At 43.0% G+C, this 17,796-nt stretch overlaps 1 protein-coding gene across 1 annotated transcript; it reads left to right on the forward strand.

Moving 5' to 3' along the window:
* The first annotated feature begins 362 nt into the window (after positions 1 to 362).
* lurap1 (leucine rich adaptor protein 1) lies at positions 363 to 15,887 on the forward strand. Its single transcript, XM_084065870.1, has 2 exons — positions 363 to 1,298; positions 12,373 to 15,887. Exons 1-2 carry the CDS (start codon positions 1,071 to 1,073, stop codon positions 13,315 to 13,317), a joined length of 1,173 nt encoding a protein of 390 aa, XP_083921996.1. The 5' UTR covers positions 363 to 1,070; the 3' UTR covers positions 13,318 to 15,887.
* The last annotated feature ends 1,909 nt before the right edge of the window (positions 15,888 to 17,796 follow it).

Consider the following 17,796-nt stretch of genomic DNA (forward strand, 5'->3'; position numbering starts at 1 on the left):
GATATCTAGTATACATATTCAGTCTAGCTATTACATGTTAAAACAGCCACTTGTATTTTTTTTTACAGATTTTAAGATATCTGAAATAGAATCTTGACTAGGAGAAATTAAATTATAGATATCTTGAAATACAATTTATACTAGTAAGAATGGCATTATGGATATCTTTAATTACAATTATGACTAGTGACAATACAGTTTTGACTAGGAGAAACGTGTTTTTGGCTATCTAAAACATATATAACAGATAGGAGCATGGTTCGATTAAATGTTAAAACGGCTTGCCATACCCACTCTGACTGCGGCTGTTGTTTGTATTGCTGTCATCATGCAGGTGGAATCTGCGTCTGCATGGAGGGAGCTCAGCTCAGGGTCTCCGCAATGTAGCATATGGAAGGATGAGCTCCAAGACCAGGACATGTCCATCTGATTCTGGGCAAGAGGGATCATCCGAGGCCAGAGGGATCTGATCTGATTCAAGAGGGATCTGATGCAAACAGACACTGGGAAATAAAAAACTATTATTTTTTTCTTTTGAGTGATTTCGATCCAAAAGGCACGGAAAATGACTAGTGGATTTTGGTGATTCCATGTCTCTGCGCGCGTCAGATCAGCTGGTAGGGATACTTAATGCGACCTCAATCAACTGGACCGTATTTCTTGATTGATTGATTGAATACTTTATTAACAGTTTGCAAAAAAAGAAGCACAGAAAGTACAGTTCTATACAAAAGGATGCTAAAAGGATTAAACACAATAAAGCACTATGGCTTGTTAAATGTAAATGAATGTAAATGTAATATTACATATTAGAATAGAGTGTTTTGTTACGGTATCTGGACTATTTTTGTTGAATGCATGCCCTGATGCGAGGATCCCGTTGCTACATGCTCTCCCTGGTGCATTCATTCCAACTCCATTCCAGAGAGACACATAGGATGCTATCAGATCAGAGGTGACACTTATTGCAGCTTTAAAAGACGAGGACTTTCATCAACATAAGAAGGACGCGGTCGTTGGGTCTACACACAGATCTAGATTACATTAATAACGGGAATACACATACAATAATGGATGAAGGCAGCAGCAGCGCCAACAACAACGACAACAACACCATGATCCCAGATTTGAAAGATATAGAGGTGAAGATCGGACGGAAGACCCCCGAAGGTCTGCTGAGGTGCATGCGGGAAGAGGCGTCCAAGCTGCCGCCTCCCGTGGTGCACGATGTCACCAAAGAGCGCGACACGGGAAAGAGGAGCCTGGATGACAAGATCAGGAAATTAAAACTCGAGATGGTGAGAGTGATTTATGTAACGATCGCGTGCGCGCGCGCGCGTATGTTAGTGTGTGAGTGTGAGTGTGTGAGAGAGAGAGAGAGAGAGAGAGAGCGCGCGAGCGCGTGGGTGCGTGAAACGTGAGACGATATTGATAGCACGCGCGCACGGGTTGAAACGGTTTGGTCGTTGACGTTGAGGGAGGCAATACATCCTCCTCCTTTCTCCAAAACAACCTGTCAATAATTCATGCTGCAGGTGGCCTTTTGTTGCTTTGGATTTCTCTGAATGAGCTGGTCATCACAGGGCCTGCTGCTGTAACAGTTCATTCATTCACTCACCTAATCATTATAATTAATTTAAACCCCATATGGGTAACCGGAGTCCCTCAGGGCTCAATACTAGTATATTTTCTGTTGTTGTGGGGAAAGCTTTAGCTGAAAATAGGTCCACAATACCGATGCTGGGGTTTAAGTGGTTAATTATATTTTCTCTATTGGCCAAACACTACCACTGACTGCTATTACCAGTGTAATTAGGCTAGTGGTTTTAAAACACATCTGTTTAAATTCTCAACATTTGGAATAGCATGAGATAATTTTATTTTGTGAAATCAATACTGTCTGAAAGCCTGTTTTTTATCCATCAGGTGAAATACATGTTTTTAAGTCCCATTTGGGCAGTCAGTGGATGATTTGTGCCATGGATTTGTCTCACTGGCCTGTCTGTCTTGTTTACATTGAATCCCCCTCCTCACCACGGAGGAGGTCTGGAGAAAAAACACACTGCTTCAGGGTTGTTTTTCCCCTCTTGTGTGTTCACAGATGTCATGCATTCCAGTGGCAAATGCGAGCGTGTGCACAGTCTGTGGTTTATGTGACAGTAAGACAGGGTAATGCTGCAAAACGACCTACCAAAACAAAGCTTTCAATCTTCACCCCTAAAACTCATTTTCACTTATTTTAGACTTGGATTCAAAACAACATGAGTTTGGTTACATGCTAGGAAATAGAAACACATTGCCTTGCACTTCACCACAAGTTGTGGTTGGTTTGGTTTCAGGGACAGTGATGCTGCATGCAGCATATAAACACGCCATTATCCCAGGAAACAGAGCAGCCCCCCCCCCTTTCAAACAAACAAATTATAAACTATACAAATATTCTTAAAGATATGACTTGGTCAATGGTTCCACTACAATTTTTCTTATCCAGAGCGACTTACATGCAAGAGTGTCAACAAATGGTCAAGTAGAGTGCAAAGAAAACAATACAGTGCTACAAAGTAACTATGCCAAACATCAAAACTCGCAGTTGTCTAAATTAAATCTAACTAACATTGTTTGCATTTTTTTTTTTTGCATTTTGCATCAAAATAAATACTGTATGTGAACAAGTAACCAACATACTGCATATAACTAGCATACCAAAAAATAGGTGACTAGGGACACAAGGACTGAGAAGTGCTAGGGGGTACAGTAGAGTCTGAAGAAGTGAGTCTTCATACTGCGGCGGAAAATGGGGAGTGAGTTTGCAGTCCTGACTAAGAGAGGGAGGTCATTCCACAGCTTGGGAATAGTCTAGCCTAGGTCTAAGATGCTTGGAGCGTTTGTCTGGGTGTTTTAGGGATGGGAGCTACAGACGTCCTGTGTTAGCTGATCAAAGTGTGCAGGAATGGGTGTAGGGGTGGATTATGTCCTGAAGGTAAGGGTGTATCATGCCCTTGATTGCCTTGTAGGTCATCACCAGTGTTTTAAATTGGAAGCAGGCAGCAACAGATAGCCAGTGAAGCGAACACAGGAAGGGGGACGTGAGTGTACACACATGCACAAGTGTGTGTGTGTGTGTGTGTGTGTGTGTGTGTGTGTGTGTGTGTGTGTGTGTGTGTGTGCGTGTGCGCGTGCGTGTACATGTGCGTGTGCGCTCGCACACACGCACACACACACTTCTGATTTGTTCTCTGTATGAGTGCGTGCGTGTGTGTGCGTGTGTGTGCGAGCACACACGCACACTTCTGATTTGTTCTCTGTATGTTGATGATACAGTAACATTCACACACAGCATCTGTGAGGTGTTTGAATGTGCTTCTCTTCTAATTCTATTATCAAAGTGTGTGGGAAGTGAAATCGTCTTCTTTTTAGTCATACATTAGCCATTATTCAAGAGTCAGACAGTGATAGAGAGAGAGACTTGATTGAATTAGTGAGAGTGTGTTTAATTAGTTGGACAGCTTGTCCTATCTAGCCTGTCTGTCACGTAGGTCAGACATATAGCCTATAATCTCTCTCTCTCATTCTCCATCACTGTGTTTGGCATGTAGATAATATGACCTAACATGATGTAACACAGAAAGCTGAACAGAGGACAGATGTGCATTGTAAATAGTATTACAGCCTGTGTACTGTATGTGGGAGCTGGATTAGTGCTATCTCCTCCAGACATCTGCAGACATCTATGTGCTACACACACACACACACACACACACACACACACACACACACACACACACACACACACACACACACACACACACACACACACACACACACACACACACACACACACACACACACACACACACACACACTTACTGTATGCCATCTACAGCCTGATGTGTATAGAAAATAATCTATCCTATGGTCTTCCACCACCTGCTGTAGCAATGGCTGAAAGAGGCTGAATGCCGAGATGTTGCCATGAGCACAGTATGAGTCATCTCTCTCTCTCTCTCTCTCTCTCTCTCTCTCTCTCTCTCTCTCTCTCTCTCTCTCTCTCTCTCTCTCTGGCTTTGTATTGGGATGAAACACAACTACAATGGAAAGTCAATTCCATTTCTATTTCTAGTCAATTCAGCAACAAATTCAAATTACCGTAACCAACATGGCAGCAAGGAAGCAATATGCACCAAACAATGTATATACACAATAGACATTCGGTTGACACTAACGGTGTGAATTGAAGCTGCCCAGCATGCAGAAGTGAAGTCAGACAGATGGAGTAGGACAGAGCGAACACAGCCGTCTGCCGTCTAATGTGACCGGAGAGAGAGAGACAGAGAGCTTGCAAGGACACCGTATGTTGACACTGACAGAGAGCATGTGATAGATGGGGAAGGTGAAGAGACGGCGAACGACAACACACAGTGAAATCTTGAGTGTTCATTTAGCCCAGAGAGTGTTAAAATGGACCTGTAAGGGTCCATTTTAACACATTCACGGTTTTGCTGTGCAAGGCTAGATAAGAGACAGAGAAGCTGTGCATGCGAGCAGCAGCATGTGTGTTTGTGTGTGTGTGTTTGCATGCGTCATGGTCGTGTATAATGTGTTCCATTCCCGAAGGCAGTGATGCTGTGCTGTGCTGTCTCGTCACAGAGCCTATTAGCAGTACTGTGTGACATTGTGAAGCTGGTATCTCACCATGGGAGAGTCACTGATTGGACATCAACTGTGTACACACACGTTATATCTTGCCAGATTTACCCTGACCTGTAAGCTATTTACAGGTCCCTTTCCCTCTATTCCTGGCATGTCATATACGTACCGGGGCATGGCATTTAACGATGCATCCCTTGTTATCTTCATCAGTTGAAGCCACCAGGAAAATGCAGTTATCCATGAGAAATGCTTAAAGTGTTGTTTTCCGTATAACGTAAGTGCCACATTGAGCATGAAAATCAGATTTTCACTGTGTGCCAAGAAGTGATCATCCTTTAATCCTGTTTTCTTCCCTGGTGGCACAGATAAAGGCTTGTATCAGCAGGAAATGAGTCATGTCTGATGATAAATATATTCCTAACGAAGTTTGTTTCTAATGCACCATATCTGTTGATGCTGCAGGCTAAATACTAGAATGCATTTTGCCTGGAAAGCACAACATGATTATGCCTGTTATTTGCGCCATATATATATATATAATATATGCATAGAAATAGTCTGATTGATCTGGGATCAACCTATCATCAGTCTAAACAGTATAATATCAACAAATCTATTGTCTGCACATTAAAACTATACACACTATAGGATGCCAGGTCTACAAATGACCTGGCATCTGTCTACATAACATGCTATCTAAGTGACATTTTAGCCTTTGCATAAGCATGCAAGGTCGTCAAGGCTAGGGCAAGTGCTACGGGCTAAGGTGGAGTCTGAAGAGGCGAGTCTTCAGACTTCAGACTACGTCACACACGCACACGCACACACACACACACACACACACCTTATATTGTCTCACAAGATCAAAAAGAGACAATTCAACAAGTCCTGGCACAGAAATTCTTCTGGTTTGCTCTGCATCAGATCAGACCAGATGGAGGAGGACACATACTGTCCACAGTGCTGAAAATGTTTCCATTGCAGTGGTGTGACACTGTCTGGAGCAATGGGTGGATACCACTGACTGTACTATCCATACAGTAACATCTGTTGTACACAGTGGGTATACAGTTCACACATATGTCCAACACACTCATTCATACCTACACATACAATACTGTACATACAGTATACACACATACTGTAATCTGCACACATGCGCACCCCCAAAGACCCAGGGGTCCTTGGGGGGGGGGGGGGGGGGGGGGGGGCGTCCAGTGGGTCCAGTGGGTCCCCAACTAAATGATTGATAGTTAGAAACCAAATGGACACTTACAGTTATGTAACTCAGTCAGTGTACAAATGGAACCAAATGGACCCTTACAGATCTATATTGTTACACATTTGTACATGTTAGAGTTAAATTAACACTGAGGATTTTACAGTGTAGACTGGGATCGCAGAGAGGCCTAAGCATATCAAACCGGGGGTCCTTGAAATTAAAAAAAGGTTTAGAATTGGTGGTGCTGGATGGATGTGAGAAGCAGGAAAATGAGTTTTCCAGAATCCCACACATTAGCCGGGAGCTGTTTGGCCTGACTCCGGAATAGGAAAGCTGAAATCTGTTTGGCTTTGTTTTGTTGGCGGAAAAATGGTTATAGATGGATTAACAGAGTCCCAGTGCTCAAGGCCGTATGGCCCAGACATCAACCCCCCATATCACTGCTGTCGCATGGAAACCTCATAACCCACATGTGGACATGGTCCTGACTCCTTTGTACAATGTCTTAACCATGAGTTTTATGTATTCAAGACTGCATGGTTGTCAATCTGAAATTAAGGTTGTTTTTCAATTCAGAAAACCAGACTTTACAGTGATCAATGAATCTCTTTGAACAGCAGCAGTATAATGCATGCTGTTTATGCTTGAAGCTGGCTCAGAGAAAGACCATCTTCATAACTGACACAGTATGCACTCTTTTCTGACAGCAGATATGAAATGCATTCACAACAACATCAGTAGTTAGGACACACTTGAAAAACCGTACATAATGATAATAATAACCTGGAATTTATATAGCGCTTTTTCTAAGTACTCAAGTATTTTCTAAATACTCAGATCTATGAACTTGTACTAGTAGACATATTACTGGCCTGGTATTAAGACCATTGGCATGTCAATTACCATGCAGATAGGTTAGAAAGGCAAGGATCAACCGAGCATGCAAACTATAGTACATCACAACATCTTTTAAGATGAATATACAGAAGTGTTTCTCCCTATACATTTTAAAGCAGTGAGAGGCGGAGGTACAGTAAGGTTAACTACTGTACACTTCATCCTTATTTTGTTTCCTGTTTTGGATCTGTCACATGCTCTAAAACTAAAACAATTCATATTTACATGCACTGTCATGATACATTACTGAACGAACACTGGTCATAAACCTGTTAGTACTTTTGGTGAAAATAAGGCAAAACTATAATTTATTTTGTAAATCACATTTCTGTTCTGTGTGTTGGAAATATATTTTACCATTATGTATTCAAATACAATGGATGTATGAATACAAGGGACATGCTGATGTGGGCATGCTTGAATTCTCCTACACACCTTTATTCACGAATACATATGACAGACAATGTTCTGATGCGGGTATGGATCATGTCTACTCTTACATGATTCATCTCAGTGCAGCACTTTCTACTTGGATGTGTGTATTATTACCCGCAAAAACATGCGTACACCATGTCAATTCAAGTAGTACTAAGCTAAGCTAAATACTGCTTGTAACCAGAGCACATACTGTAGCGATTAGTGTGGCCTTGGATCAGCAGAAGACAGATTCATTTGTAGGCTGGTAAAGAGATTGCATATCATCAAACAAACTCCGCATTTCAACTGTTTTTTTTTTTTTCAGTTTCAGTTAAAAAATGTGTTTATTGGATTTTCCATAGAAGCATTCGACATCAAAAGTTGGTACTTATGAAGATCCAGTGCAATCCATCAAATACAAAAATTGCAGTAAACAGCAGTTTTTTGTTTCCTTCATGTTGTTCTATGCAACCATGGAAAACTGGCAATTTCTCTCCTCCTACGCAATGTTCTATAACAATACGCATCTTACTGTCTTTTACAAGGTAAAAACACCCTACCCATTACAGACGAGATAAAAAGTTCTAGCACTAAAAGTAGAAATCATTACGTAAATGCAACCTGCAGACAAGCCTAGATCAGCAGCAGCAGATTTCACAGCCTTGTACACGGCGTTGTCAGCATGTGCCACCTCAGCGCTGACTGAGACACAGTAGTATATTTACTACCATCCTCATTAGAAGCTCAGTCGTTTGCCAGCCCAAACCTCAAACCTCAGTCCTGAACCCAACCCCTGACTCTACCACACCCCAGGAGGCCTTGCTATTTACAGCAACACTCAGGCAAACAAAGTTGTGGTTGTTGTCTGTTGCTCACTCCCCGTTTTTCTTTTTTGTTTGGTACGCATTCAATGAACAGCAGAAATGGATGGATGAATGGATGGATCGATGATTTGATGAATTGTTGGAAGGATGGATGGGACATGCCTGGTGACGCGATGCCGGTTGATGTCGGCACAAGTTGCTGTTAGGCAACGGTTTCTGTTGTGTGTGACATCAGACCAGGTCTCTATCATAGAGAGAGATAATGACATAGAGAGCCTATTTATTTGGCTCTCAAAACCTTTTATTTGCTTAAATTTATTTTAACCTGATTGATTTCTATCCCCTATTTTCTTTTCTCCCTCAAAAGGCCTTGCCGTTTGCCATGCCACAATTGTAAATAAGAATCTGTTCTTAATTTGTCTTGCCTGATTAAATACAGGTTTAATCCTATATTAAAATTGGCTACTGGGTGGGCCGGCCGGCCGGCGGACCACGGCCACGTCACTCTGACTCAGACATAACCATAAACAAACCCGATACTCCGGACGCCCATATACAGTATAGGCAGGACCATGGCCACGTCACTCTGACTCAGACATAACCATAAACAAATCCGATATGCCCATATATAGGCATGTCACTATGACTCAGACATAACAAACAAATTCGATACGGCCATATATAGGCATGTCACTATGACTCAGACATAACATAAACAAATCCGATACGGCCATATATAGTCTTATATGGAGATCCGGATGACCAGAGCCACAGATCGACTGCTATGACCATATGGTCATGTGCATAGATGGGGCCGACCAAATTCACACTCGCACTGCTTTAACTTTTACATTGTGCTACATTCCTGCCAATGATCATCAATACATGTCAATAATCGGACGACCATGTTCATGTAATTGTGGGAAGCATTCATTGTGATCACGATTAAAATTCTATTAATTGTGCAACCCCTAATGTCCAGAACCACCAATCCAACCAATATGCCCAATATATGGGCATACCAATATACATGCCCCCCCCCCCCCCAATTCCTAACTAAAAACCAAACACTAATGAAAGAAAAATACTTTCTAAGCCTAACTAAAGAGAACTGTGGGTTGATGCTGCTCCTGGGTGTGTGTCGACTGCAATACTAAATAAACATGCTGGCTTTTAAAGCAGTGGTGGAGATGGGGCTGCCTTCAGCAATCATTGATATGCTGCAGGTGTGCCTGCCTGATGGGGAGAGGAGAAGTCACAGCCACGTGGGTGATGTCATGCCTCATGCAACACTCCCTAGCTCCACCCTCTCATCCAAATATGGTCACTTCTGGCTGCAAGGATACCTGGCGGCAGCGTCCTATATCCAACATGGCGATGGGCGATGGCCAATTTACTGAACTCAAGGCTTCAAAATGAGAATACACAAACCAATAGGTGACGTCCGGACAGTCACACTGACTCTGTCCATTTTTTTTACTCTCTATGTGCTCACCACCACCTTTTAAATCAGTTCAGTATCGTGGTTTTCTCTGGGTTACATCTATTGGTTTGAGAGCTGAGCCTGCCAGTTTAATTCATTGTACTGGTGCATACAGTGTGACTTTGGCATCAGCAGATCTCTCACCTCATTTAGCAGGCGCCTCATGCTGTTCCCTCCGTCTAAACTAGCTCTGCTAAGAACACCCTGACTTTCTGCCTCATCTCCTCTTCTGGATGGTCACCAGGGCTTGTCCTCCCGTTGGACAGGATTGTGGTGCCATGGTGTGTGCATGTGCGTGTGTGCGTGCGTGCACGTATTAACCTTATAGAAATCACAAAAATAAAATGAAAACCCTGAGTGAAATCAAGGGGCCACTTTATCAGCTTAGAAACAAGTAAAACGAGAAGAAAAATGTTATCCAAGCTTCGGTTTCAATCCCCTCCAGATAAAGTGTGTGGCCAATTAGTGTTGAACACTGTCTTGAACACTTAGTGTTGAACACTGTCCTTTGCATGAACCAATTATGTCGGTTCATGCAAAGGGCAGCCGCCACCCACCCACATATAGGATAGATCATTAAAATGCCCTCGAAAATGTTTAACCAATCTGTTACATTAGCAGGGTTTCCCTGCTCCATAAAGGAATATGGGTTCTCTGATCGTCTAATTGTTTGGAACAATAATAACGCCCATTGACAGAGATGTAACTACTGAATGTATATGGATGTGTTGTTCCCCTGGACAATGCTAATGCCACTAACAATTTGAAGATAGTCAGAGATAAACCGTACCATGGCATGGGAGAATCAATAGGTTCCTCTCCACTGTTTCATTGATTTGACCTCGAGGGTCAGAAGGAAGGAAATAAGAAAGGTACATTTAAGACTGCTAAAGGTCAGAGGGCAAAGGCCTTTGGCTGAGGGGCTGTTCTACTCACTCTCTACAATTAACACATTAATCCCATTGACATTAGCTCAAACCAGTGGTTAAATAGTTCATCGAACTTATCGATTTAATTGATTAGAAAGAATAATCAATAATCATTAATTTAGTAAGCCAATTGATTAATAATCAATCCCTATTTTGGACATGTAATTATAGGGGAACATTTCAAAACATTTTAAACTGTGAAAATATCACACAATGCGTGAGACAAAGTAAAACAGGGCTAAAGTGGTTATAATCGATTTGTGTTAAATAATTTAAACAGTATTTTTTTTAAAACGTGCTTCTCGATTGTTAGATTAATTGGACAAGAAGTCAATAGAATAATCGTTAAGAAAATATTTGACAGTTGTAGCTGTAGCTAATTTAAACATCTTGGTTTGTGATCTCAAGTGGTCCACTTTCATGGTTGTGTCAGGTTCAAATCACTTCCCCAACAGGACTGGTGAAGGAAGCATAAAAACCGAAGCGCAATGACATGTGCAAATGCATAGCATAATAATCGTCATCTCCAGCAGTCATTATCACAAATCATCTGGCAATGAAACATTCAGAGAAAATCCTGTGGAACACTGGTTTCTTTTAGTGTGCTCAGGGCTGCGGGAGCCCAGATTGGCACTTTGCAAAAAAAAATCTGAGTTGAATTTTAAGATTGTGCAGTGTGTCCAGTTGGCAGCTATTGTGCTGCTGTCCCTGGGGCCAGGCCAGCAACCATAGCCAGTCCACTTTGTTGGAGAGAGCGAGAAAGACAGAGAAAATGAGAGAGAGAGAGAGAGAGAGAGGGGGGGGGGGGGGGGGCAGAAGACAGACAAAAAGATCGGTAGACTAGGTAATGCGTGTGCGAGTGTGCGTGCGTGTGTTTTGGGGACTGTGAAAGAAAGACAGACCGACAGAAAGACACACAGACACACACACAGACAGACAGACAGACAGACAGACAGACAGACAGACAGACAGACAGACAGGAGAGAGGGGATGGATATCATCATGCCAAACCTTGAATGTCAGTTCCATATATCACCTCCTGGCCCCTGCTCTTTGCTGCAGGCTGCTCTGCTAATGTATTCTGGGGGTGATTTTGTTCCACGACCACAGCCGGACGCCATTCGCCCGTTCTTCAACCTCCCACACACACAAATCAAATTGGAAGGCAGCAGTGCCTGTTATTTTGGATTCATAGCACTTTCATTTATTCCTACCACGCGACTCATAAACGTGAAACGCGCACATCTTTGACTAGCATAATTAGCTGAGCTACAAGCTCACAAACACATCACAATGCAGCACTTGCAGGGGTGTGAGCATGTAAATCTGCAATTTTCGGTGTGCGACACAGGCAAGCAACTAAGTAAAAATCAGGCATTAGTGCTTAGTGTACTGTGAGCCATGGCGTTTTCAATTTTTCTTTCAATGTAAAATATACTGTATGCCTTCTACTCATGAAAATATGAATTCCTATCGATCTGTATCATTCATAGACAGTTCCATTCATAACAATGCTGTGGAGACAGTAATTCATCCATGGCTGCCTCTGTGACACATTTGTTTAATAGATCCGGTTATACATCCATAACAATAAATGTCATCAGGTCCTCCAGCAAAGTAGGTGGCTCTGAACATGGGAAAATGTGGGCGCCTATGAAGTACTCTCTTAACTGTACCTCTCAGTTGTAACCCATCCAATCAGAATAAGGCATTTAACCACTTAAACCCTCTAGTAAAATGGACCTGAGTTGCAACTGTAACATGGTACTCTCTATTTTCACACCACACAAGATCTCTGCACCAGAAATGGTGTGGTGCGTTGTGAAGCTTGTAGATCTGCTGTTTTTGCCCCAGAATAGGGATGCTGGGGTTCAAGTGGTTAAAAAATAGCTTAAAACGTTCTTTTTCCACTCTCTAATTTCGCCGTTGCTCCATTCCATTTCTCCACAGGCCCACCTGCGCTCAGTGGACGTGAAGATCCTGCAGCAGCTGCTGACCGTCCACGAGGGCATCGAGGCGGTCAAGTGGCTGATGGAGGAGCGCAGCACCCTGACCAGCCGGTGCAGCAGCTTGACCAGCAGTCAGTACAGCCTGGGAGAGGGTCCAGACACCTCCTGGAGAGGCTCCTGGAGCAGCCTGCACGACAACGACAAGCTGGACAACATCTCCATTGGCAGCTACCTGGACACCCTGGCGGACGACATGGACGAGTACTGCCCCTCCAGCTCCGAGTCTGTCATCTGCTCCTCTGCCCCGCCGGCGGCCCCCGAGGCAGCCGGGGCAGGCCGGACAGGGGGAGGCACCGGGGACGCGGTGCCAGGAGCCGGGGTCGGAGCCGGATCTGGGTCAGGGTCCAAGTCTGGAACCGAGGGCACCAGGCCCGTGGGCGCTGGGCCTGGGGCCGGAGAAGGGGCTCGGCCTGGGGGTGGTACCGGGGTTACGGTCGGAAGTGGGATGGAGGTGAAAGCCGGTCCAGGAACTGGGACTGCCAGCAGTATCTCTGCAGTCGCTACACGCGCCGCAGCAGCACCAGGGAAATCAGCTGCAGCTGGCAGCTCTCCGCAGAAGTCTGAGGGTTCTAAGCAAGACGCTCCCATTTGGACTAAGGCAACAGAGAGGGAGAAGGGAGCCCCGGTCAGCAAGGACAATGGCCTTTCAAAGGCAGTTAAGACTAATGGTGTCCTGGAGAAAGCAACCAAGCAGATAGGCGGTGGTGCTGACACAACCCGGCCCCGTCTCAATGACAAGTTGGGGAAAAAACAGAGTCCAAAACTTAAGCCCTACAAGAACGGGAAGATCGACCTGGAGAGCTGCAAAAGGAATGGCAAAATGCACCTGGAGTATGACGCACACTGGCGGTGGGTGCAGTCACAAGAGGATGTGACTTTTTTGTAAGAAGGGTATAAAGCCGCTGTTGACCACACTCTCTGTAATGTAAAAGAAAACTTAAGTGAAAGTGTATGATGGAATTGAACTGCTGTTTTCAAATGCACAGTTTCAGGAATGCTGTTATGAAAGGCACTGGGTTTGGATGAGAGAGAGAGGATATACTAGTATTTTTCTTTTGTAGTTTCAATCCTGGAACTGCACTAATGTTATATAAAACATTGATGATGTCAGTATTAGGGTACATGCACATTACAGAACCTTGACCATAATATAGCCAAAATAGATGGCCTCACAGAAAAGTACAGTAGATTATTTATAAAAAAAAAGAAAAAAAGAGCCCACATCATAGTGTTTCTCAGGGTCTATCTCAGCACTCCCTGATTATATATTATATTTTCTAGATTAACTCAAGTACTGTCATAGTGTGAGTTCACCCAAATAAAGCACAGTGTTAAGATCTGTTATAATCACGTCTACCACTTGCTGGACAGCCAAAACATCTCTTCTGATTTGTATTGTTTTTGGTGGACATTTGTTTAAATCTATTCTATTCAGGAAAACAAAACAAACATATACAAAAATAAATTTAATGATTCAGTTAACTAGAGCTCTTCAACATGAATCAATCAATCAATAGAACCTAATCTCCAAAGTTCATGGCCAACGTTTTCCACAATCAATCCCACTTTCACACAAGTGAAAATTGATTTATAAACTCCAGCTCAATGACAATTTATAATTGAATTGAACCATGAATGTGGATGTTCATAGATAGTATTACTCAATAAAGTAATAGCAAAAGTTGTGCAACCCTGAAATTAATTGCCTGAGTATCGTTATGAAATCTGTGAGCCACAGTGTCCTTAGTGTTTCTCTGCCATTTCTATTCATTTTACCAGGAGCAGATGACATATTAGTACAGAGAGAACTGAAGATAGTAACAATACATTTCTCTCATTCAGAATGTACCCACTGTATGCACCTGTGTCTTTGTGGAGCTAATACCTACAGTACTTAACCGACCAATTGCAATATTGTATAATCAGTGACCCTGCAATACAGCTACTGTGCATCAGGTACTAGTTGTGAATGGTTGTAGGCAAAACCTAAGTGTTATTGTTCTTTTCTGATGGTTACAGTAACCTGTGTTATAGATTTATATTTGAGAGCAAATGTTGTGCCTGATTGGTGTAAACCTAACCTGCATATGCCTGTATTTTCTCTCCCAAGATGACTGCACTGTTGTTATGATAATCTTGTTTTTTTTATATGACAGTTGTTGGTTTATTTGCCTCTGCTTGCGTGTCTAAATCAATAGACCCACACTCTGCGTACTCTTACCATGTGAGTGTTGAGTGGTAAAATGTGTTAGTGTGACTGGGTGGATATTGCATGCCCTAGCTGTGCTGAGAGCTTTATTGGTTGAATTGTGAGACAAATGTGTGATAGATTTAATACTATCAGAGAAGAAAAGCAATATTCCTGGAAGACTTTATACTTGGCTTATATCAAAAGCCTCTCCACACATAGAAAAGCCACTGAAAGCTAATAATGTCTGCTCTTCAAGACAGCGAGTTTGCCAAGACTACTGACAGAGAGAGGGTAATGTGGATGCTTGTGCGCACGTTTGTGTGTGCGCACGTGTGTGTGTGTGTGTGTGTGTGTGTGTGTGTGTGCGTGTGTGTGTGCGTGCGTGCGTGCGCGTGTGTGTGTGAGGGGAAGAAGGAGAGAGTGAGAGAGACTGCCTGCCTGTGCACAGCTGGTCTGTCAGTTGGGGATGCGAACAGACAAATCCCAAAGGTTTTCAAGAGTTTTCAACTCATTCTTCATGGGCTCGCTCATATTTAACTGTCATATTTAGAATGGGGGTTGCTGTATTTGATATATAGGGGAGACCACAGTTCATAATAAGATGCTCATTTTATTTATTTATTGTACCTTGCCAGAAAAAAACAACCTCTTAAAACGTTGCGGTTTATGTTCCCTCCTACAGTACATGTTATGACCTTTTAAAGAGCTGACATTTAAGGCTATGAACTTTGTTAGGCCACTTAGTACTCCCGCTATTACAGTTCTCCCTCTTCAACAGCCCTGGCTCTGGTTTTTCAAAAGTCCTTTTAAACATAAAGGTCACCATGGTCCATTGTTATACGCTGGAACGGAACCGATTACAAGACTTGTGGCTTACTTTACAACTCAGTAAAGCTACAAAGACGATGATGATGGTGTTGTTTGTTGAGTCTCAACTGACTGTGCCACTCCTTGTGATGGAATTATTCATCACATACTGTATTGGGTCTTACAGGCCGAAATAAGAATGGAGCACCATCTTCCTTTATTCAGTTTTTTCTCTATACTGCTCCCCCTCGCTTTGTGTGGTTCTTCTTCCATCACAGCACTGGCTTCATGGAAACACACACCCAGTGCCAGCATGCACACTACTATGCATTCACAATGCCTGCACATTTGAGGCTGCACTAATAAAGATGGCACCACAGTAACTATAGTGACTCCAGGCTCACTCTGGAGGCAGGAGAGGGAAACTATGCCGAAAACCAGACTTTTTAAATGTAACATTCCCTCATGGACCAGTAATACATCATTAAAATATTTTTCCCCCAGCTAATATCTCTTTCTCTTTTTTGTTTTGACCCCTCCCCCCTCTCTCTCTCTCTCTCTCTCTCTCTCTCTCTCTCTCTCTCTCTCTCTCTCTCTCTCTCTCTCTCTCACCCCCAATTCTCTCAGTAAAACTAAAGAGAGCATCCATCCATTGTTGGATGAGTGTGCCAACCATATGAGTGTAGACATGGAGTCTGGTTCCTTATTTAACATATGTGTTGGCTGTAAAACGTGATTGCGTGCCAGAGCGTCTGCTCCCACAGTTTGTGGTTTTCTTTCCAGATTAGCTTAGCCATATGGAAAAAGCTACTGTACCACTTTCAGTGTGGGGAGCAAAGCTGTGAAACACATTAGATCAAGCTATGGTATATATCTTAAGATATATGTACCGCCGTTGTAATGTTTCTTCACTTTGCCCATCCATGCATAATACACACACAGAAATGGTCTGAAAAGATAATTTACATTGTTTCTAAAACCGACTCACCAGTGAATCACATAAAAATAAAAAACACACCGTACCCTGAGAAATCCTTTTACACTCAGCTCAGGATTTAGGTGCCAAAAAGTGCTGTGACTGTAGGAGCAGTCTTTATAAGCAGACATGGTATTACAGTAGGTACAGTACTGTAGGCTCAGTCACTGTGTATGAGTTTTCGTTGTCAGTGATTGTCAAACGTTTTGATTCCAAGAAGCCCCATAACTCTCACAGTTAACAGAACTGTAAGGGTCCATTTGGAACCCCCTTAAGGAACCCTGAGGGTCCCTGGACTCTTTGGGAACCACTGATCTATGTCTATGTAAAATTGTATGAAGACATTCAGTGTATATAATCAACAGTGGAATTGTATCCTTGACTGACTAGTGATTTTCAGCTCCAACACAGAATTCACATAATGATGACCAGAATATGATTTGAGACTAATTGAGAGATTATGGAGGTGACAATATGCTAGATCCATTGCATAAATCCTGCCAGGCACCCTGTCATTCTGGGCTTTAGACAAACAGCATGATTATGAACAACTGCGGATAACCACTTCAGTTGCCATGACAATGAGACCAATGAGGCTTCACCACTGATGGCCTGCAAAAACGATGTAGAACAATCATTGGATTATGTAATCAGATGACAAAAATAGAGTAACTTATAACCAGCCTTTGAGATCATTGTATGCGCTTCTGCAAAAGATTATCCACAAAAACATACGTTGAGTTTTGCTTTAATTTCTGACTGTAGTGCATGAATGTAAATGGTCATTTTACTATTGCCAACAGTATGTCATAAAGCTGCCTGTTTTCCCACACTGGCATCTCAAGTGTGCCCATTCTGCATTAGAACGCTCAGTCACACTCTCTAACAGCCAGCTGAGTTGGTGCAAAGAGGCTCTTTACTCGCCAGTGGCTAAAGCTGGGGCTTGTTTGAGTGGCTCTAGAAGAGAGGCTAATTACATCTCCCTGGATAGGATGAGGAGGGGCTCATAGAAAGCTGAGTGGTGGAACTGAAAGGAAGCATCCGCCACCGGAGTCATGCTGTTTTTCCTGCCTTTACTCACAATTGTGCTTGCATGCACATACACGCACTCACACACACACACAAACTTTACCCCTGCACTGACGTGGGTCTCCAAGCACCTGATGGGTCCTTGAAGAAAAGAGCCATTAAGACCAGCTTTTCCTTTCATTGATACTCTTATTTATGCCACTCTCCCTGCATGCGTCCAAGTTCATGTGGCTCAAAGAACTGGAAGTGAATAGAAACAGGCCCACCGTGTACATGAATCGCCTCCAGAACCGAACACAGGCCGTACATAGTGTGAGGAATGGACAGAAGCCATTGAGTCTGACTGCAATGCACTGGATCAG

Source organism: Gymnoscopelus microlampas (assembly GCF_963454915.1).
Source record: "Gymnoscopelus microlampas genome assembly, chromosome: 9".
Taxonomy (NCBI): domain Eukaryota; kingdom Metazoa; phylum Chordata; class Actinopteri; order Myctophiformes; family Myctophidae; genus Gymnoscopelus; species Gymnoscopelus microlampas.